At 54.5% G+C, this 21,382-nt stretch overlaps 2 protein-coding genes across 2 annotated transcripts; one reads left to right on the top strand and one right to left on the bottom strand.

Moving 5' to 3' along the window:
• Positions 1-429: 429 nt before the first annotated feature.
• ALMS1 (ALMS1 centrosome and basal body associated protein) lies at positions 430-16,520 on the top strand. Its single transcript, XM_053449957.1, has 17 exons — positions 430-458; positions 1,896-2,010; positions 2,350-4,498; positions 4,711-4,870; positions 5,016-6,152; positions 6,424-6,551; positions 8,260-9,517; positions 9,801-9,917; positions 10,495-10,665; positions 11,023-12,119; positions 12,563-12,659; positions 12,877-13,056; positions 13,365-13,594; positions 14,377-14,551; positions 14,696-14,759; positions 15,833-15,932; positions 16,289-16,520. Exons 2-17 carry the CDS (start codon positions 1,991-1,993, stop codon positions 16,331-16,333), a joined length of 7,128 nt encoding a protein of 2,375 aa, XP_053305932.1. The 5' UTR covers positions 430-458; positions 1,896-1,990; the 3' UTR covers positions 16,334-16,520.
• Positions 16,521-18,268: 1,748 nt separating this feature from the next.
• On the bottom strand, positions 18,269-20,807 carry AP5S1 (adaptor related protein complex 5 subunit sigma 1). Its single transcript, XM_053458073.1, has 3 exons — positions 20,670-20,807; positions 19,881-20,120; positions 18,269-18,897 (listed from the first exon to the last, which is right to left on the bottom strand). Exons 2-3 carry the CDS (start codon positions 20,054-20,056, stop codon positions 18,474-18,476), a joined length of 600 nt encoding a protein of 199 aa, XP_053314048.1. The 5' UTR covers positions 20,057-20,120; positions 20,670-20,807; the 3' UTR covers positions 18,269-18,473.
• Between the last annotated feature and the right edge of the window lie 575 nt (positions 20,808-21,382).

Below are 21,382 nucleotides of genomic sequence, written 5' to 3'. Positions count from 1 at the left end.
CAAAAGTTTATAGAAAGTATATATAGCAACGTGTAGGAACCCGCTCGCCAAATAGGACTATGTATAAATAGTGTCACCATAGCAACCATTGCATTGGTCCTCCTCATTGGACGTTTTCATTGGTTGCCGGGGTGATCGGAGCAGTTTTCATGTTTTAGACATAACCCCAAGTGTGTAATTTGGGTGAAGCCGAGTCGCGCATGGCTGGGAGATCCGCTTTGTGACGCGGCGGATGGGGCTCCTGGGATAAAATAGGGAATTTTATTCTGAAAGCTTGTGTCATGTTGTATTCCAGGGCATGGAGTCGTGGTATTGCCTTCCAGCGGAGGAGGACTCCAGCGGCTTCGCCCCGATGGACAGAGAGACCACGTCGCTGTCCGACCAGACAGCGCAGCAAACCGCCGGCGAAGGAGCTTTACATCCAGGAAAAGATGGCGACCCACACTCTATCCCACTCGGTACGGAGAAGCACCCCTCTCCCCGTCTCTCTCTCTCTCTCTCTCTCTCCCCCGTCTATCTCTCTCTCTCTCTCTCCCCCGTCTATCTCTCTCTCTCTCTCTCCCCCGTCTATCTCTCTCTCTCTCTCTCCCCCGTCTATCTCTCTCTCTCTATCTCTCTCTCTCTCTCTCTCTCCCCCGTCTATCTCTCTCTCTCTCCCCCGTCTCTCTCTCTCCCCCGTCTCTCTCTCTCTCTCTCCCCCGTCTCTCTCTCTCCCCCGTCTCTCTCTCTCTCTCTCTCCCCGTCTCTCTCTCTCTCTCTCCCCGTCTCTCTCTCTCTCTCTCCCCGTCTATCTCTCTCTCTCTCTCTCTCTCCCCCGTCTATCTCTCTCTCTCTCTCTCTCCCCGTCTATCTCTCTCTCTCTCTCTCTCTCTCTCTCTCTCTCTCTCCCCCGTCTATCTCTCTCTCTCTCCCCGTCTCTCTCTCTCTCTCTCTCCCCGTCTCTCTCTCTCTCTCTCCCCGTCTCTCTCTCTCTCTCTCTCTCTCCCCCGTCTCTCTCTCTCTCTCTCTCCCCCGTCTCTCTCTCTCTCTCTCTCCCCGTCTCTCTATCTCTCTCTCCCCGTCTCTCTCTCTCTCTCCCCCGTCTCTCTCTCTCTCCCTCCCCCGTCTCTCTCTCTCTCCCCCGTCTCTCTCTCTCTCTCTCTCTCTCTCTCTCTCTCTCCCCCGTCTCTCTCCCCTCCCCCCCGTTCCCCGTCTCTCTCTCTCTCCCCGTCTCTCTCTCTCTCTCTCCCCGTCTCTCTCTCTCTCTCTCTCCCCGTCTCTCTCTCTCTCCCCGTCTCTCTCTCTCTCCCCGTCTCTCTCTCTCCCCGTCTCTCTCTCTCCCCGTCTCTCTCTCTCCCCGTCTCTCTCTCTCCCCGTCTCTCTCTCTCTCTCCCCGTCTCTCTCTCTCTCTCTCTCCCCGTCTCTCTCTCTCTCCCCGTCTCTCTCTCTCTCTCTCCCCGTCTCTCTCTCTCTCTCCCCGTCTCTCTCTCTCTCTCTCCCCGTCTCTCTCTCTCTCTCTCCCCGTCTCTCTCTCTGTCTCTCTCTCTCTCTCTCTCTCTCTCCCCGTCTCTCTCTCTCTCCCCGTCTCTCTCTCTCTCCCCGTCTCTCTCTCTCTCCCCGTCTCTCTCTCTCTCCCCGTCTCTCTCTCTCTCCCCGTCTCTCTCTCTCTCCCCGTCTCTCTCTCTCTCTCCCCGTCTCTCTCTCTCTCTCCCCGTCTCTCTCTCTCTCTCTCTCCCCCGTCTCTCTCCCCCCTCTCTCTCTCCCCCCTCTCTCTCTCCCCCCTCTCTCTCTCCCCTTCTCTCTCTCTCTCTCTCCCCTTCTCTCTCTCCCCTTCTCTCTCTCTCTCTCTCCCCTTCTCTCTCTCCCCTTCTCTCTCTCTCTGCCGCAGCCTGTAAAGCTCCTTGTTCTTTTTGCAGAAATCCAGGAGAGCGGCTTCTCGCCCTGCCTGCCCCTCCTGGCCGCCGCTCAGGGGCAGGGGTTTTTTGATGACACCCTGTACCAGCAGACAGAGATGGATTTTGCCCCTTTAAGGTAACCGTTTTTTTTTTTTAAATGTGCCCCAGATATAGATCCAGGAACCCGCCGCAGTGTAACAAGTGAAAGGGCTCTTAACAGCACCACCTAATAAAGTGGGGTCCTTTCTGGAGCCCCCCAGAGCTGTTTAGCAGAGGCCGTCAGTTTATTATCTGCAGTTCTGCGTCGTAAAGGTCATAGACGTTCGGTTTCGTGTAAGAACAAAACGTTTCCGCATGCAGTCTTATGTAATTACCGAGAGGGTGGTAGATACGTGGAACAAGCTCCCAGCTGAAGTGGCAGAAAAAAAATGTGTATTTGTCCGATAATATTTACACATCTTCCTCTTCTCTCCAGCGGCTCTCTGGATCTGTCTGAGTTCCCGGGGCAGCCGTCCCTGCAGATGAGCGATGCTGTGGCCCTGGCGGGCCGGGAGGTGTCGGTGGATAACGGCTGCACCGTGTCCAGGCACAGCGTATCCTCTAGCCCTGGGGCGGAGGGCGCGGAGGGAAGCACCCACGACCTGTCGCAGCACCCGCTGCCCGAGAGAGGAGACTCGGCGGATATGAGCTCCGGCCCCGACGCATTACATCTGGCGCTGGCGTCGTCCGACGACCAGAGGCTCTCCTCGCGAGACGAGCTGGAGAGAGTGTTTGACAGAGGAGACGGCTCCTTTCTGGAGAGCAGCATGACGGCTCCTGAGCTGCTGGCGCTTCTGGAGAAGGACGTCGGCGTTTCGGGCAGCAGCGCAACAGCTTCGGGGAGTTCTTCTTCCCGGACGGTCTCCAGCAAAGAGCCGGAGAGCGCGGACCCCCCCACAGATCGTCGCCAGCCGTCGCTGTGCGGAGCCTTAGACACTCGAGCCCTGAGCGACAGCGCGCTAAACACTGAAGGAGAGGGCTTTAGAGATGCCAGCGAAGTGCTTTTCTTCAACACAGAGCCGCCGGAGACCCCTGAGGACCCCGGAGAGTTTAGTCAGTTGGAGGCGTCTGGAATTACTCTGCGGACGTCGATGAGACAGTCTGCAGAACCCGCCAGGGGGGAACTTCACAAGAAACTGTGCTCTGAGATTCAGCAGCGGCATCGGGAAAAAGAGTTACTGAAAGCCAGCGGGAGCAAGGAGACCCCCAACGTGGCGTCTGCCCCCGCAGAGACCTCCCCGGAATCATCCCACCTGGGGGAGCCCACAAAGTTAGGAGATCAGTCGGGGGTCTCCAGGGCGGATCTGAGCGCGTCCTCCCGCTGCAGCATAGAACGCGGCCACAAGGACACGGGAATATCTCCCGCCGACGGCTTCTCCGCGGGGGACGCTTCGTTTGTCGGTAGGCTGGCGCAGCCCATCTCACAGTCCACCCCAGGAACCCTTCCCGCCACCGACGTCCGGAAGCAGCTCGCCGGAAGACTGATGGAGATAAAAGCCAAGCTCACCGGCTCCCAAATGTCTTTAAACGAGGAGCCCTCCGGCAGATCCTCCGCCAGTAACGCCGCTGCGTCTGGGAAGCCCCAATCCGCCGAGAGCAGCCAGGGCTACCCGGAGAGCAGCGATTCTCAGAGGTCTTCCTCGCCCCAGAGGAGGCGGATCCAGTCGCTGCCCAGCTTGAATTACATCGAGAAAGTTGGCACCTGGAACACAAACCAGTCTTTCGACGCCCTGGTTTTGCGCGGCTTGACAGGGGTGTCCCCTAAAAAGAAAGCTTACAACGCGGTGGCGGATTCACTAAACCGCATGCTATCCAAGCAGGTGAGCGGCGCGCCTCCGAAAAGAGGTCCAGCGGCCTCCTTCACCGCCGCGTCCTCAATGACCAACCTGACCGTCAACGAGGAGACGTCCGGCAGCTCCCCGCTCACCAGGTCTCAGTCTTACAACTCGGTGATTGCCGCAGGCGTGGAGAGCGGGCAGCCTCTCGCCCAGCCCCTCGCCCAGCCCCTCGCCCAGCCCCTCGCCCAGCCTCTCCGGCAGCCCCTCGCCCAGCCCCTCGCCCAGCCTCTCGCCCAGCCTCTCGCCCAGCCTCTCGCCCAGCCTCTCGCCCAGCCTGTGGAGAGAGACGAGAAGGAGTATTCAGAAGCTCTTCGGGGTCCGGAATCCTTACCAGAGCTCCGGGAAAAGCGGATCAGCGACTCTCCGAGGGCGAGCGGAGCCGTGGGTGACGTTGCGGAGGAAAAAGATGACGGACGGCACGAGAGAGGCGGTTCAGTCATCCAGAAGAAAACGGAACTCGGGGAAAGTGTGGCGCGACCAGCCGGCCGGCAGAATACTGCTCCTGACCTGGGGCATAACGCACGCGGCGGGGCAAATAACGTTATGTTGGGGCAATTCAGCGACGTTTCACTGGACAGCGATCTCTTAAGCAGTTCTCGTTCCAGCGAGCCGGCCAACCAGGTTTCCATGGATTCGGCCGCCATGCATTCGCTCACCAGCTTGGAAGTGGACAACTTTGTGCCCGTTTGGTCGCCGACCGCAAAAACGTCAGATCAAAGCGAGATTAACATCGAAGAGAGGATACCTGTGAGTAGCCTTTCCATATATACAGAGTGCGGGGGTAGTGTGACGTGTTTTACCCCACTTTAAATACACAGTGAGGACTAGGTGATTATGGTGCAATGCTTGGGGTGGCTTTATCGCCATAGCAACCAATGATAAGACCCCCTTTTAATTGTTTGCCCCGGACTCGCTTGGCTGCGGCCGGTAAGGTTACTGTATGTATTTCCACCCCGCAGACATATCTTCGCAACCTCGGCATCGAGCAGTCCCCCAGCGCCATCCTCACGTCTTTCTCGTCTAACGGACCGATCAGGGAGCCCGAGTTTTCTCCTTCTGAGCTGAGGACAATCAAGGGATCCACGGCCACCCCGACAAGGAGCATGCGCCTATCAGAAGGTGAGCAGAGCGCGGCCCCCGCTTCCATGTTGAATGTTTAGACGTATTATTATTCTGAGCGGCCGCCGTATCTTTTGATTTAATGTACGCTGTAAACGCGCTTCTTGTGAATGATCGAGTTCTGACGATAATAACTTCTCTCCAGGAGGCTCCCAGAGCGCTGCCAACGTCTCGCAGTCCAGCGTTTATTCCACCGCTTCCACCGCCAGCGTCTCTGTGCCCATGGGCTCCGAGGCGGGACCCGAGTCTCCTTTACCCGCCGGGGTTTCTCCTTCGCTCAGCTCCAGATCCGGCCGGCCGATAAGTCAGTACGATGCCGCCTCTTACCCCGGCACCGGCCGCCGGCAGCTTCCCCCGGGCCACAGCTACGGCGAGGATGCAGCGAAGCCAGAAGCCAGCGCGGTCTCGTCATTGAATGTCCCACCGCCTTCAGAAGAAGATCACCACTTAGCGGAGTTAAAGCGCGTCAAGCAGCTCATTCAGCAATTTGAGTCGAGGGACGTTGGCCCGGATCAGGCTTTGGAAGAAGCCCAGGCCGACCTGACCTCCTTCCTGAGAGCCTCGGAGGCCAAGCCGGCCACGGACCCCGCCAACGACTCCTTCATCGGCTCCAAAACTCTCAAAGAGATCCGTAAGCTGCTGGCCGAAGCGGATAGCGGGGGTCTCGGGGACGCGGCCGGCTCGGATCCGCCGCCAATAAGAGACTTCGATGATCTGTCTACCGGAATAGGTTTGAATAAATCAGACAGCAGCTGGTTGGAGAATCCAAGCCGAGGTTTATTCGCGGCCGCGTCGTGGGGCGACTCGTTAAACAGCGATGTGACTCGCGAGACGCCGTTAACGAGCGGCCGCTCGGCGGATTCAGACTGGGGGCGTTCGTTGGGTCAGAGAGATCCCGTAAGAAGCGGCTTTGATCCGGAGGACTTGAAGCAGCCGCAGAGACGCCATGGAAGATCCGACCCCGAGGGCTCCAACGGAGCAGCAGAAGACGCCGGGGTTCCCAACACCCAATGCAGGACGCGCAGAAGCAATGACGGCCCGCGGGATTTCACCGGAGAAGCCGGACCCCCCGAGGACCTCCTGGGTCGCGTCAACGTTGCGGTTGGGGGTCTAGAAAAAGCTCTGGCCGCAGCGGGTTACCCGAGGGACGGCGAGGAGGTGCCAGAAAGCGATGACGGCAGCGCCGACTCTCTCGCCACGCGGGTCAAGAGCCTGTTAAGAAGCGCCGTTCCCTTCACCCAGACGGCTCGGAGCGGCGAGGGGGACGGAGAGAGACCACGAGGTGAGCGGCGCGGCCCCCAGCGTTTTATTATCTGCCGCTACATCCTATAGATAGCGCTGCATGTGAAGAAAACCACGTAAAACCGCATAGGCTTTCAGGACCTCAGAGGTCTCATCTTCTCGTACAATGAAGAAGAGACCCCCGAGGTCTTCAACGTTTGTTACTTTACATATTTAAAAGAATTTAAAAAAAATTATATTAAAAAGGGATAAATGAGTAATAATTTCAGCGGTGGTTGCGTAATATGAGTTTAACGCCATGTTGTCTGAAGGTTCCATGAAGCTGAGGTTGGCCGGCGATCCCCCGGGAGACGCGGAGCTGAGCGAGGAGGACCGGAAGCGAATCGAAGAGATCAAGAGAGAGCTGCTGGAGGGGGCGAAGCGGGATCGGCTGGCGGAGGTCTGTACGGTATATAAGTATATATATATGTATGTGATGTGTCTGTGTACACGCGTGTATAGTCCTAGTGATAGATTATTTTCTTGCAGACATCGTGTCGGCCAAGTTGCTTGCGATCAGAATGTGTATATTATATGTATGTTATATCGTGCCGGTTCCCGTTGTTTAGGAGCGCTGCCCTGTACGGCTCTCTGTGACCCCGCGGGGCGCTGGGCTCCGGGTGCGCATGCACTCCATGTAATAAGAGCGGTAACTGGGGCCTTGTCCTATGATCAGAGTAACACCTGTCTGATGAGCCGCTACCCGGCAGACGCAGCTTTGCCCGGGATCTGGGAGCAGTAGCTTATCTCCCCCCAATCCCTCCAACCCATCCCCCCCCGGTTTGCCTCGTGTGATCAGGCATCAGGTTGGGGTTGTCATGGGGTGGAATAATTCTGCCGGGTGTCAGACGTCTGAGACAGAACGACGACCCCTTTAAACATAACCGTAGTTTTCCTACGTTCGGCCCTCGCGGGCAGACCTCCTCCGGGAGACGTTTAAATGTCGAGAGCGATGCGTTTAACCCTTTCACGCGTTCTGATACCCGTCTTGTGATTGTTCGGACGCAGCCGCCTGTGACGGGCCGGGATAAAGGTGAGTTATTACACGGCCCGTTCCCCGTGTAAATATTTTCTGTTTGCCGTGATTAACCCTTTCAGATGACGTGTTCAGACTTGTTTGTTTTCATTCTGTTGCCCAGACGTCGGCTCCTCATCCCGAGCGACACCATTGTGTGAATTGGCTATAAGCGGCCGTTCATCCGCAAATAGTCTCCGTTCAAAATAACGAGGCCAGCCTCTCATTATTATAATTATTTATAATTATTCATATTATTATTATTATTTATTATTAATATTATTTATTAATATTTATTATTATTTAATAACGTTATTAATATTATTATTTATTACTAATATTATTATTTCAGAGGCTGTATTCTCGGTATTTTCACTTAGAACCTCCGCAATGGCGTCTGCCGGTTAAAACCCACTTTATTGGGACCCCGTTTTATTTGTCATACGGTCTTTCTCGCCATTTAGTTATCGCTCCCCTATTGAGACTGATCGTTGATTGGTTCTGGCAGCCGCTGTAAGGGGGGGGGGACTCTTAGTTATAGCTATTCTTATGTCGCCTCCTAATAAATATGTTCTATCCTCCCGAGTGAGCTTATAACATGTTTACCGAGTGTTATTTACCCCGTTATTTGACCCCCTCGCCGCGTCGCTGCGCATGGGTTTGCCGTGTGGACGCTGTCTCTGTTTGATGCGCATGTATAAGTAAAGGTTTACGGGCCGAGGTTATCCTCCCAGCCCTGTCCGTGGGCTGTATTAACACGCATGTACTATAATTAACCCTTACCCCGCAATCCTGTGTAAAATCCACGTAAAGGTCGAGTCTCGGAAGAAGACGGCTGCCCAATAACTGCTCCTAAGAGGAGACGTTGCCATGGCTACAACGCCAGCGAATAAACCGTCCGCCTGATCCGCGCAGACGATTTTATTATCATTATTCTTTTCTTTGCGTCCTCCATTTTTTATTTTTTTGCATGTTATTATAATGTATACACGAAGGGGGAATAATAATAATAATGCGCCCCCCCCCCGGCTTCTATACGCTGCGGTCACCGGAACCGATCCCTCCTGCTAATAACCTCTCCTGTCGCTTGCAGCCTCCGCGCCTCGGAAACGTCCGGGAAGATGACGGCTGGAGAGACGCAGATAAATTCAGGTTGCGGATTACCCCGTCGCCCGTCCTCAGCCAGCCGCACGACGCCATCTTGGAGCCGCCGGTAACGAGTGATGGCGGATACATCCCGCGGGGCGGTCTCACAGCTTTTATAAACATGGCCGCCGCGAACGCGCTCTCGGCAGGGCCGTCCGGAACGTCTCAAAGCCCAGATAGAGTGATGGAGTATGATGTCATGAAACACGAGTCCTCCTGGGGCAACGAGGCCTACGCTCACGGCTACTCCAACGAAGACGTCAACAAGCCGATATCGTCCATCACCTTCGCGTCTCGCAGGCGCCTCTCCCCCCTCTCCTCTTCTGCAGAGTATCTGGAACCGTCCCTGCATGACGTGGCTCCGGCGAGAGGCGGTGGGACTTCTGCCGGCCGTCTAGGTTCGGGAACGGAGTCGGCTGACAGGAGTTTTAGGTCAAACTATGAACCCGACGTCCGTTCCCATGGAAACGCCCCGCGGTCGCCTTTCCCTACCGAAGACGACGAGGAACGCAGACCGGCCGACCCTCCGCAGCCGCCCACCGCTGAACCCAAACCCGGCGGTCTGGAGATAAGCCGAGATCTCCCGACGCCCCGTCACGCAGCCAGCGCTGTGGAGCAGGACCCTGACGGCGGGGGATCCCGCTGGCTTTCTACAGAAAAGCTCTCTGACGGAGACGTTGGCGCTCGCCCATCCCCAGCCAAAGGCTTCGCGGCGGGGTCGTCGTCTCCCCCGCGGAAAGCTCTTTCCTGTATCCACGTCACGCTTTCCCCCAAACAAGACGTTCGGAAGACCGAAGTGGTGACGTTGGAAACCTCAGAAGGCAAGCACTGGGTGGATCGACTAATCGGGTCAGAACCGGCCGAGAACGAGCGGCCCCCGCGAGGTAAAGCAATGGACCCCTCCGATAACTCGTATTATCTGCATCCTCCCGCTGGGGGGAACAAGTCCGCGACGCCGGCCAGGGGGGGAAGCGACGGGCGGACGATCCTCGTTTCCGAAGCCAAGAAGCGATGGCCGCTGTCCGACGCCGCGACGCAGATAACCACCGAGAGTCCCCAGAAAACCACTTTTTCAGCTGAAATTTTCATTGACGGCAACGAGAAGGAAAATACAAAATCACGTTCATCCCAACTGGAGACTGAAGAGGTTCCGGAGCGGATTCCCGCGCATAGTCCCCGATTCCCCCACCTCCACCGGGCGGCCGGTAAGTGCTTCTTCAGATCAGCATGTTATTTATTGCCCCTTTCTGCCCCTAAACTCACCGGAGGGTATCCGTCACAGCGTCGCTGCCCTGAGAGGAAGGTTTGTTTTCCATTAGAGGGACATTTTATGCACTTTAATGCATGTGATAGCTGCGTGGCCCCTGGGGGCCGCTTGTGTATACGTTTGCCCCTCTTTGACTGAGGTTGTCCGGAACATTAAACTGTCTCTCCGCTTGGGATAGTAAATCACAGCCGCTTACCCTGTCTGTCCTCTCTCTGGGCCAGATCAACCTCTGCTGCTGCCGTACCGGCCCCCGGGGAGCCCGGGGCTCTTCTACGTCCCGTATCTGGAAGGCTCAGCCCGGGTTTCACCCACCAGCACCGTAGAAAGTTCCCATCCAGGTAAAACTCCACCGGGCCGGACTTTCATGGGGGATCCATCACTCAACCCTCCCCCACGCTCTCACACTCATTCCCTCTCCCCTCTCACACTCATTCTCTCTCCCCTCTCACACTCATTCTCTCTCCCCTCTCACACTCATTCCCTCTCCCCTCTCACACTCATTCCCTCTCCCCTCTCACACTCATTCCCTCTCCCCTCTCACACTCATTCCCTCTCCCCTCTCACACTCATTCCCTCTCCCCTCTCACACTCATTCCCTCTCCCCTCTCACACTCATTCCCTCTCCCCTCTCACACTCATTCCCTCTCCCCTCTCACACTCATTCCCTCTCCCCTCTCACACTCATTCCCTCTCCCCTCTCACACTCATTCCCTCTCCTCTCTCACACTCATTCTCTCTCTCTCTTTCTTCTCCCCCTCGCCTCCCCCACGTCTCCTTACCTTTACCTGCCAACAGCTTCCGCTGCCATCTCCTTTTCTGCCCCTTCCGGGTATTTCCGCAAAAGGGCAGCTCCTCGGTGCACACACTTTCTCTGCTTGTGACTGAATTCACATTAATTGGTTTTAACCCCCTCAGGTTCCATTGACGCCGTGTCCCCCAAGTTCCCAGCCGAGGTGCTGGGCTCCGCCGCCGCCGATCGTGTGGATGCCGGGGTCCCCAGACACAGCCGGGGCATTTACAGCACGCGGGCCGAGCCGGAGATAACCCGGAGGGGCAGCTCGGCGCGGGACAAGAAACCTTCGCCAGGTCAGTCGCTTAGCGTTTGTGCCTGCGGTTCCACTGCTCTGTTATATGCGATACCTTTAAACCTCGCTTCCCAAAAATGACTCCTCGTTTATTTGCCGGAAGCGATTGCCGCGCAACAGAACGGAAGAAGCGATAAGGTTACCATAGAAACTGGCAAAATGATGAAGAATTAGGAGGAAAGAATGAAACGGCGGGTCTGCTAAGGTTTATTTGCCTTTTTGATCTATACATGGGGTGGGCCGCTCTTATTTCTTCTTTCGTTCCGTCCCAGAGCTGTCGGGGGGGCTCTGCGCAATACCCCCCCACCCCGGTTAGTACCAAGTCTGTGTCCTAATACTTTGTGTTTATTGTTTGAAGATGTAACAAATGACGTGGAGCTCCCTGCAAAACTCCAACCTTCATCCACTCCGACTGCTAGAGCTCTCTCACGCCAGGGGCCCGAAAGCCACTTCGGCTCCTTCGCCGAGCCTTCCCATGAGTCCCTTCGAGACAAGAGCTTACGATCGAGAGCGGAACCCCGAGCGAGAGCCAGGAATTTGGCGGAGCAGCCGGGCGCGTCTTACCCGGAGGAAAACGACTTCTTCCCCCTAAAACCCGAACCCGACTACAGCCGGGGGAGACGCGCCGACTTCAACCAGAAACACAAGCACTCCGAGGAGAGATCCGGCGGCAGAGAAGCTCCGGGTTATGAGCCTCTTCGTTTGGGGAGACCCGAGGTCAGAGGTCACATCACTGACCGGACCCATACGGAAAGTCCCTACGATCCGGCCAGATCGGAAGCCTGGGGTCTCCGAGAGAGTCAGAAAAGTAACAGGAGCGAGGCGGCTGCCGGCGGCGTCTGTAGCTCCCAGACGAGTGAGGTTCCCGAGAGACTGGAGAAGACCGGGTCCACCGCATCGGATCAGAGCCTCGATGACCTCTGGGCTCGTTTTACCGACGGGAGGAAGAACCAGCGGTCAGAGTCCAGCAATAACCTTGAGATGTCCTTGCTGGAGCGTTTAGATCGTCTAGCGAGGTTGGTACAAGGTTCCCGCTCCGTATCGCTGGCCTCCGAGAGAGATGAGCGAGTCCAGAAGACGACCAAAAGCAGAGAAGATGTACCGGATGTTAAAAAGATCTCTGCACGTCCCGCAAGGAGGCCGTTTGGTGAGAAGTTCCACGATGGACCCGTAGAGTCCAACTCAGGGACAGAAAGCACCGCGGCGGAGACGGAAACCGCGACGCAGACCGACAGCGAGTCCGTCAGCAGCTCCATATCCACCATCGACACGGAGCGGCTCATACGCGCCTTCGGCCCCGAGAGAGTCCGTCCGTCGGCGAAGCTCTCTGACTTATACAGCGCCATCGAACTTCAGAAGAAGCGACGTGAAACCTCAACGAGGAAGCAGAGCCGTCCGCCCGGGGCCAACGAATTCCCGCAAGGAGAGCGGAGCGAATTCCTGAAACGGCTTAAGGTACGGACCCCTTATAAAATATCGCAAGGTTTTTACCCCAGCTGTAGTTTTTTGCCCCAATAATGTTTATCAGCCGTTTGTAAGAGTTCTGAGCCCCGATCTACTAAACGCCCCGACGCCTTATCATACTGCCTGCGGGGAAGTATAGAACGTATAATCTCAGTACTCAGAGTCGGCTCCTGCCGGTGATGTCTGGGCTCAGAGTCGGCTCCTGCCGGTGATGTCTGGGCTCTAACCGATCGGAGTCGGCTCCTGCCGGTGATGTCTGGGCTCTAACCGCTCGGAGTCGGCTCCTGCCGGTGATGTCTGGGCTCTAACCGCTCGGAGTCGGCTCCTGCCGGTGATGTCTGGGCTCGGAGTCGGCTCCTGCCGGTGATGTCTGGGCTCGGAGTCGGTGATTGTGTTGTTGGCAGGCAGTGGATTCTCGATGTTTTGTGTTTCAGACGACCGGTTCGGGCTCTACATCCGGCAGCTCCTGGGAGCCGAGCGCAGCGCCGAGAAGCAAAAGGAACGGCAAGCTGAGTAAAGGCATTCAGACGGGTAGGTTAGCAGAGAGAAAGAAGCCCCGACCCAATCACCATTTTCACGTATCCCGACACGCAGTGTTTGGTGCTTGTAACCCGCACAGAATGCGGCCCCTGAGGGTTTGTGTTGCTGGCGGCAGCCATATTTATAGTCTGGTCTGGATACCCCGCTCGGGCCGGACCCCCCCGTCCGGTAATCACAGATTCTGTTTGCTTGCCGTCATTCTCTGCAGGAGACCTCGAAATCGTGACCGGCGCTACCCGGAAACACACCAGAGACGTCGGCACCACCTTCCCCTCTCCACGTGGAGAGCAGCGGAGACCCAACGGGGAGCCCCCGGCGTCGGGACCCCCACAGAGCGATGAACCCTGGAGCCACCGGCCGTGGTGGGGCGCAGGACAAATACCACAAGGTTAGTGCGAGTGCTGCTCTCCATCTGAGTGTAGACTGCATGGAGTGAGGGTGATGGTTTCCATTCCCCGCCGCAGACATTCATTTTATTTGATCCATACATTATCCGGACGTTGCTCTTGCCCGAGGTAGAGGTCACATGAGTCTGTATATTGTTCGTGAAACGCTGTCTGTCCGCGTGTTGCCCGTCTCCATGAATATACAGGAGGCTTTTATCTATCCGGCCCTCCTTAACCTGCCGTAGTCCTCCCCCGCCCGGCGGCCGCTCCGTGGAGTCACCTTGATTCTTCACGCTCTGGTTATTGGCAGGTGTGAGCTGGTTCGTCCCGGCAGAGGATCTGAAATCGGCAGTGAAGACCGGCCCGGCCCCGGCTTGGTACGAACCGGCGCCAAACACCAAGCCCTGGCGGCAGCCCCTGCGAGAAAAGCACCTACAAGAAGAGTCCGCGGGGAGATCCGGTCGGCTCCCGAATGGGCCGCGTCGTGACACGGAGACGGAGAACAGGTCGCCCGCGCCCTTCGTAAAAGTAACCCTGCAGGTGAGACTCAGGGACGGTTTACAAGATTAGATAAGTGGAACGGCTTCCCAGCAGAAGTGGTAGAGGGTAATACAGTGAGGGGATTAGACATGGCTCCTGAATCGAGCGACTGATTAAGATTTGAAAGCAGGAGAAACGGGCGAGTAGACGGGGGCCGGCGGGGGCCGATGTGCTGGCAGATTCTGTGTGATGCTTTTACTGCTTACTTAACTTCATCAACGAAGCAGAAGAACGTGAAGCCGTCCGGATTTTTCTGGCGTCTTTAGACGTATCTGTGATTTTCCTAAGAATAGTGAATTGCCATGGCAACCTCCAGACCAACAGGGCTTTGTTAAAGACTGAGAATAGTTGTTCATATAGTTTATTCAGCGTCGGAAAGCATGGCGGTAACCGGCGTGACGCCGCCGTCTGTGTTTCCGGTAACCGGCGTGACGCCATTGTCTGTGTTTCCGGTAACCGGCGTGAAGCCGCCATCTGTGTTTCCGGTAACTGGCGTGACGCCGTCGTCTGTGTTTCCGGTAACCGGCGTGACGCCGCCGTCTGTGTTTTCGGTAACCAGGGTGACGCCGCCGTCTGTGTTTTCGGTAACCGGCGTGACACCATCGTCTGTGTTTCCGGTAACCGGCGTGACGCCGCCGTCTGTGTTTTCGGTAACCAGGGTGACGCCGCCATCTGTGTTTTCGGTAACCGGCGTGACGCCATCGTCTGTGTTTCCGGTAACCGGTGTGACGCCGTCGTCTGTGTTTCCGGTAACCGGCGTGACGCCGCCGTCTGTTTTCTAGGAATGGCTGGAGACGCGGCGGCCGGACTTCATCTTCCGCTCCGGGGAGAGAGTCAAACGGCTGCAGCTTCTGGCCAAGGAGCGGCGGATCCAAAGAACGTTCCAGAACCAGCGCGACGAGCTCTTCAACCCGCCGGCGACACGAGGGGACCGCCACCGCAGGGACGTCTATAACGGTAACGAGCGCAAGAGGGGGTCTACGGGAGCGGACCCTCGCCGCACAATGAACGCATTGTTATATTATCCCGGAGTAACCCCGTGACTGCCGCTTCGGTGACCGCGCGTCTCCAGGCGTAACTTTATGACTTCTCTCTCTTCAGGTGCGAAGACGAGGCAGAGAGACAGAGCGATCCCGAAGAAAGAGATGGTGGAGCGGTCTAAACGGTGAGGCGGGATTCCGGTCATTACTTACAGGAGCCGCCCCCTGTATAATGTATAGATAAATCCGTGACCGGCCCCCTGTATAATGTATAGATAAATCAGTAACCGGCCCCTGTATAATGTATAGATAAATCAGTGACCGCCCCCTGTATAATGTATAGATAAATCAGTGACCGGCCCCTGGATAATGTATAGATAAATCAGTGACCGGCCCCTGTATAATGTATAGCTAAATCAGTGACCGGCCCCTGTATAATGTATAGATAAATCAGTGACCGGCCCCCTGTATAATATATAGATAAATCAGTGACCGGCCCCTGCATAATGTATAGATAATTCAGTGACCGGCCCCCTGTATAATGTATAGATAAATCAGTGACCGGCCCCCTGTATAATGTATAGATAAATCAGTGACCGGCCCCTGTATAATGTATAGCTAAATCAGTGACCGGCCCCTGTATAATGTATAGATAAATCAGTGACCGGCCCCCTGTATAATATATAGATAAATCAGTGACCGGCCCCTGCATAATGTATAGATAATTCAGTGACCGGCCCCCTGTATAATGTATAGATAAATCAGTGACCGGCCCCTGTATAATGTATAGATAAATCAGCGACCGGCCCCCTGTATAATGTATAGATAAATCAGTGACCGGCCCCCTGTATAATGTATAGATAAATCAGTGACCGGCCCCTGTATAATGTATAGATAAATCAGTGACCGGCCCCCTGTATAATGTATAGATAAATCAGTGACCGGCCCCCTGTATAATGTATAGATAAATCAGTGACCGGCCCCTGTATAATGTATAGATAAATCAGTGACGGCCCCTGTATAATGTATAGATAAGTCAGTGACCGGCCCCTGTATAATGTATAGATAAATCAGTGACCCGCCCCCCTGTATAACGTATAGATAAATCAGTGACCGGCCCCTGTATAATGTATAGATAAATCAGTGACCGGCCCCTGTATAATGTATAGATAAGTCAGTGACCGGCCCCTGTATAATGTATAGATAAATCTGTGACCGGCCCCTGTATAATAAATGTGTTCTTTGTAACTCGGTGCAGAATCTACCAGCAGCTTCCGGAAATAAGGAAGAAAAAAGCGGAGGAGAAGCGCCGGTCGGAGTGCGAGGAGAATCGCCTGAAAGCTCAGCTCTTCAAAAAGGTTAGTCTTCTCCGGGAATAAATTCTAACGCATCGCACGCCGCTGCCCCCGACGCGTCCTCCTCCGCTGCCCCCGACGCGCCCTCCTCCGCTGCTAATAACTGCCCCGTTACCGCCCCGCAATCAGACCAACCGCCACATCCTGCCGCAAAACTGCCTCCCCCGTCTCTTTCCGGATATCGTTATCCCGCACGCTGTTCCCCGCCATAGTCGCCGTCGCTCTGTAGAATCTCGATATCTCGCGTCTCCAGCGCTCTTTATATTAAATGCTTTATTATTTCTCTCTGAAAGCAATTAGTATCTGCCCCCCCCCCCCCCCCCGGCAGGCTAATAACGTCTCATTCTCTCTTCTTTTAGAAAGTCACAAATCAAGTTTTAGGAAGAAAGACTCCGTGGAACTGACCAAAAGTGAGCCGAGCCCCTGTCCGCTTAACGGCGCGCCTTTTATGATATAGATCTATTTTGTAGCGCGTGACGCCGATGTGTTTGTAGATAATGCTTTTGTAAAGGTTTTAGATCAGATTTTTGATGTACATTGATTTTAATTATTTTTTTACACGCAGCAATGAAATAAAGTCTCTGAACCCCGTGTGTGTAACGTTATTTACAGCCCACGAGGGGTTAAAGGGGAAGTTCCTGTAATATACCACCCCCCAGCGCTGTATACAGTAATACAACCCCCAGCGCTGTATACAGTAATACAACCCCCAGCGCTGTATACAGTAATACAACCCCCAGCGCTGTATACAGTAATATAACCCCCAGCGCTGTATACAGTAATATAACCCCCGGCGCTGTATACAGTAATATAACCCCCGGCGCTGTATACAGTAATATAACCCCCGGCGCTGTATACAGTAATATAACCCCCGGCGCTGTATACAGTAATATAACCCCCGGCACTGTATACAGTAATATAAACCCCCGGCACTGTATACAGTAATATAAACCCCCAGCGCTGTATACAGTAATATAACCCCCCCAGCGCTGTATGCAGTAATATCACTCCCCAGCGCTGTATGCAGTAATATAACCCCCCAGCGCTGTATGCAGTAATATAACCCCCCAGCGCTGTATGCAGTAATATAACCCCCCAGCGCTGTATGCAGTAATATAACCCCCCCAGCGCTGTATACAGTAATATAACCCCCAGCACTGTATACAGTAATAACCCCCCCCAGCGCTGTATACAGTAATAACCCCCCCAGCGCTGTATACAGTAATATAACCCCCCAGCGCTGTATACAGTAATATAACCCCCAGCGCTGTATACAGTAATATAACCCCCAGCGCTGTATACAGTAATATACCCCCCAGCGCTGTATACAGTAATATACCCCTCCAGCGCTGTATACAGTAATATAACCCCCCAGCGCTGTATACAGTAATATAACCCCCAGCGCTGTATACAGTAATATAAACCCCAAAACAAAGAAATAAAGTGCTGCGCAAAATTTACAAACGACACCACAATATGTGCGGAAATGAAATTAAATAATACTTAAATTCATTAAAATGCATTCTTCAATAGGTTCCTCTGTTGGGAAGCCCATAGAGCCCCTTCTGGGGAATGGAGTTTCTTCTTTGTACCGGTGTACCAGAAAAGACCGGAGGAGAAAGAGTTAAAAAAAGTAGTAGCTTTAATATAAATAAAAAAATATAGTATCTTACATATAAGAACACTTTAACGCTCCCGTGGGAAGGACCGGAATAATGCTGTGTTATAGCAGGAACAGCTTGGTTCTCTCAGGATTCCTCTGTGTCCACTTCCTCAATGGGCGTATTCAGCACAACGCGTTTCACCAATCGGCTTCCTCAGGTGCACCTGCTGTATACAGTAATATAACCCCCCCTAGCGCTGTATACAGTAATATAACCCCCCCTGGGGCTGTATACAGTAATATAACCCCCCCAGGGGCTGTATACAGTAATATAACCCCCAGCGCTGTATACAGTAATATAACCCCCCCCAGGGGCTGTATACAGTAATATAACCCCCCCAGCGCTGTATACAGTAATATACCCCCCAGCGCTGTATACAGTAATATACCCCCCAGCGCTGTATACAGTAATATAGCCCCCCCAGGGGCTGTATACAGTAATATAACCCCCCCAGGGGCTGTATACAGTAATATAACCCCCCCAGGGGCTGTATACAGTAATATAACCCCCCAGGGGCTGTACACAGTAATATAACCCCCCCCCAGGGGCTGTATATAGTAATATAATCCCCCCCCCCCCCAGAGCAGATGCTTTATGTCAATACTAATGAAGTCCACTCCTCCATAGATGTTCCCGAGAGTCCAGCTGGGTGATTAAGACTGTGCGATATTTTTGAGAATATATTTTTAATCCGATGCTTGACATAAAAATGATTTATGTTCCCTATGTTCAGGGCAAAACCCTCAGCGGACCCCCCATCGCGGTGCGCAGCGAGGCCGGTGGGCAGGAGTGTTATTGAGTAGAATGTATTCGCCTCTCCAATGTCGGCGTTACGGCTCTGCTGCTACATTAAGGGCCAGGGGCCCGACAGAGAGCGGAGCTACAAAGTCACGGCGGCGGCCAGCTCCTTCTCCAGCGCCTGCGCAGCCTGCCGGCTGAGGAAGAGGAGCTGTCCCTGAGGCAGGAATCTGTCGAGGGTCATCTCGATGCGGTCGGCTCTCAGGAGGACGTTGCTGCCGTGCGCCTGGAGCTTCAGCGAGTCGGCCAGGAGCCCGGCCAGCGTCCGCAGGGTGCTCTCGGCCAGCGTCAGGTTATCCTGCGCGTCGCAGATCAGCGAAAACCCCACGGAGCCGACGGCCGCCCACAGCACGCTCTTCTCCCGGGGGAAGGGGTCCCCGGCAGCGAGGCCGTACAGCCCCACGTCGTCCTCCCGCAGCGACAGCGGCTCGTCTGGATGCGGCACGTAGTCGCTCGGCGGTCTCCCGCTCGCCCGTCGTCTCAATAGGCACATGGACTCCGTCTGCCTGCGGACGCAGAAACAGAGGGTGAGACGCGCCTGCGCTGGAAGAAGCCGTGCGTACGCAACGCGGACATTCACCTGTCCATCAAACGTATGGACGAAACCTCATCACACGCAGGGGGGGTTAAAACATCTCCCCACCTATTGGTTTCAGTGTGCGGTGGGGATATTACTTATCGACTTATATAGCGCCATCAAATACCGCAGCGCATCGCATAATTTGGAGTTACGGGAAAGAAAGGCAAGGAGGGTCCTGCGCGGATGGGGTTAATTCTCAGGCACTCGCGCGGGATACAGACTCGCAGGAGCATGATGGGATTTTTAGTTTACAGGTATTTTTTTTTTTACATTAAGATCGGGTTAAGATAAAACCCCATTTAGTTGATTTGCCCCAGAATCTCTGCTCATACAGCGTCCTCCCTCTGTACCAGGCATTGGGGTCCTCCGGGAACGACACAAAGGAGCCGGCCCCCGAGGATTAGGCTTTTTTGGGGGAGGGCGGCTGGTTGATTCTTTTGGCCACCAGTCCCTCCCTTCAAGGCTTCAGGGGGTCCCCAGAAGACCCTGCCCTCCCGCGACTTTGCTCTGGGAGGGAAGGGGCTGCATATCCGTTTGGGAGGATATTGGGGACCCGGCTTCCCTGTGGCCCTAAAACCGCTTGGAGCGCCAGTCACATTTTTTTGTTCTTCACAGCGGTGGGGGGAGCGGGGTTAACTCCAGGCTTCACGGCGAAAAAATTGGCATAACTGCTCCTTTCGTAAGGATTTATGAAGAGTTAATAATCCAAGAAGAGTTTGGAGGAGAGTCTGTGTCTCAGCTCCTCGGTTTCTCTATTATACATTATGAAGGGCCAACGGCAGGGAGCTGCTGCTGCACGAGCTTGGCTGGCCCTGTATAATGTATAGTTAAAAAAGAGCTATACCCAGCAATATAAAACAGCAGTAAGAAGTCAGAGCGAAGCATCGGTTACCATGGTTACCACCTTACCTCGCCACCGCCCAGATCTGTTCCTTCCTCCGCAGCCTCGCTTTCTCCAGCCCATCCGGCCCCAGCTTCTCGTCCAGAGCTGTGCAGCAGAACACTCGCGAGTACAGCACCGTGCTGAGCGCGGGGCTCCCGCCGGGACCGGGGCCCAGGGTGTGAACAACGAAAGCGTAAACCATGGCGGTGACCTGGAGAGACGCGGGTTACCCGGATTCAACGCCGCGCCGGGCAAAATAGAAGCCTCTGTATGGAGAAGGGCATTTAACGTATATATTCATAGATAGAGGATATACATTTACAAAGACGCATCAGCCAGAACGGAGGGAATTCACGACAGAGCTCGGGACAGTTGGTTCTCCATAGGAGTAATTGGGCAATACGGGGTGTTGGGGTATTATATATACAGGGGTTAGGGGACATCCTTTACACGCCATTGTTTCCATGTGTGGAATAATTAGGCTGACTTAGTTTATTGATTTTTATAGCGCCATCATATTCCATGGCGCTGTACAAACCGTAAACAACTTGGAAGGAAAGGTGAGGAGGGTCCTGGCCAAAGGAGCTCACAATCTATATTCTGAAGAAGGCAGAGAGTGTGAAGAGTTGGACATGGTGGCCCTCCTGGACAGGCAGCTTTTAATACCCGTGTATATTACGTGCCACCCCAGGCCTGACACCCCTGCACTGTGCCGGGAACCAGGAATCTGACAGAAGAGCAGCTGAGCAATGAAAGCATGATGGGAGTTGTAGTCCGAACACGTTAGACAGCCAGTGTGTACATCCAGTTCTCACCCTGCTAGAGGAGGGTCACTTCCGGATCAGGCAGCGAAGCATGCCGGGTAATAAGCCACTAATAGGGAACGGGGGATGATGAGGGACCCCGAAATCCGCAGGGAACACGTGACACCAGGACTCACACAGACGTTAAGAGCGTGGGCCGGAAGTGTTGTGTGCGTTCCAAGCCTCAGAGTGAGAGGCTGAGAGTCGGCATATTGTGACAGCGCGCCCTCTGCTGGCAGAAAGCAGGAAACGCAGCCGAATACAAGAAGACGTTTACAGTTTAATTACCGTATTAATTATTATTAATGTGCTGTTTCTTTACACATTATCGGGGCGTTTAGGGCTGCAGAACCCTGCGATCCCCTCATACCCAGCAAACATTCTGACCTCCTACAAAAGAGGGGCATCAGTGGAGGGACTGATCTAACTAAACAAGGGCATTTGGCAGCTATGTAATTTGGCAGGTATGTACATTAAGAACTCTGTAATAGGTGCGCCCTCTGTTAGTTGATAGCATCAGAAAAAGCTTTTCCCCTGAAAAAGTGGTAGGTAAGTGGAACATCCTCCCAGTGGAGGTGGTAGAGCGCGGCTAGACATACCCCAAGGAGAGAACGTCACGAGTCACATGAGGTTCTCCAAATTTGACTCTTAATGATCTCGGTGTGTCTGGGTTTTTTTTGCATGTTTTGGGGCGTAAAATGCCTCCTCACTGTCTTTGCAATTTT

Source organism: Spea bombifrons, chromosome 1 (assembly GCF_027358695.1).
Source record: "Spea bombifrons isolate aSpeBom1 chromosome 1, aSpeBom1.2.pri, whole genome shotgun sequence".
Taxonomy (NCBI): domain Eukaryota; kingdom Metazoa; phylum Chordata; class Amphibia; order Anura; family Pelobatidae; genus Spea; species Spea bombifrons.
The sequence above is the reverse complement of the archived record's forward strand: the minus strand, read 5'-3'. Positions and strand labels throughout refer to the sequence as shown.

Coding starts and splice junctions, on each gene's coding strand:
- AP5S1 (XM_053458073.1), bottom strand. CDS start 20,056: ATGGTTTACGCTTTCGTTGTTCACACCCTGGGCCCCGGTCCCGGCGGG. Junction 18,898..19,880: donor CAGATCTGGGCGGTGGCGAG/GTAAGGTGGTAA, acceptor CTGCGTCCGCAG/GCAGACGGAGTCCATGTGCC.
- ALMS1 (XM_053449957.1), top strand. CDS start 1,991: ATGGATTTTGCCCCTTTAAG. Junction 4,499..4,710: donor ACATCGAAGAGAGGATACCT/GTGAGTAGCCTT, acceptor TCCACCCCGCAG/ACATATCTTCGCAACCTCGG. Junction 10,666..11,022: donor GGACAAGAAACCTTCGCCAG/GTCAGTCGCTTA, acceptor TATTGTTTGAAG/ATGTAACAAATGACGTGGAG.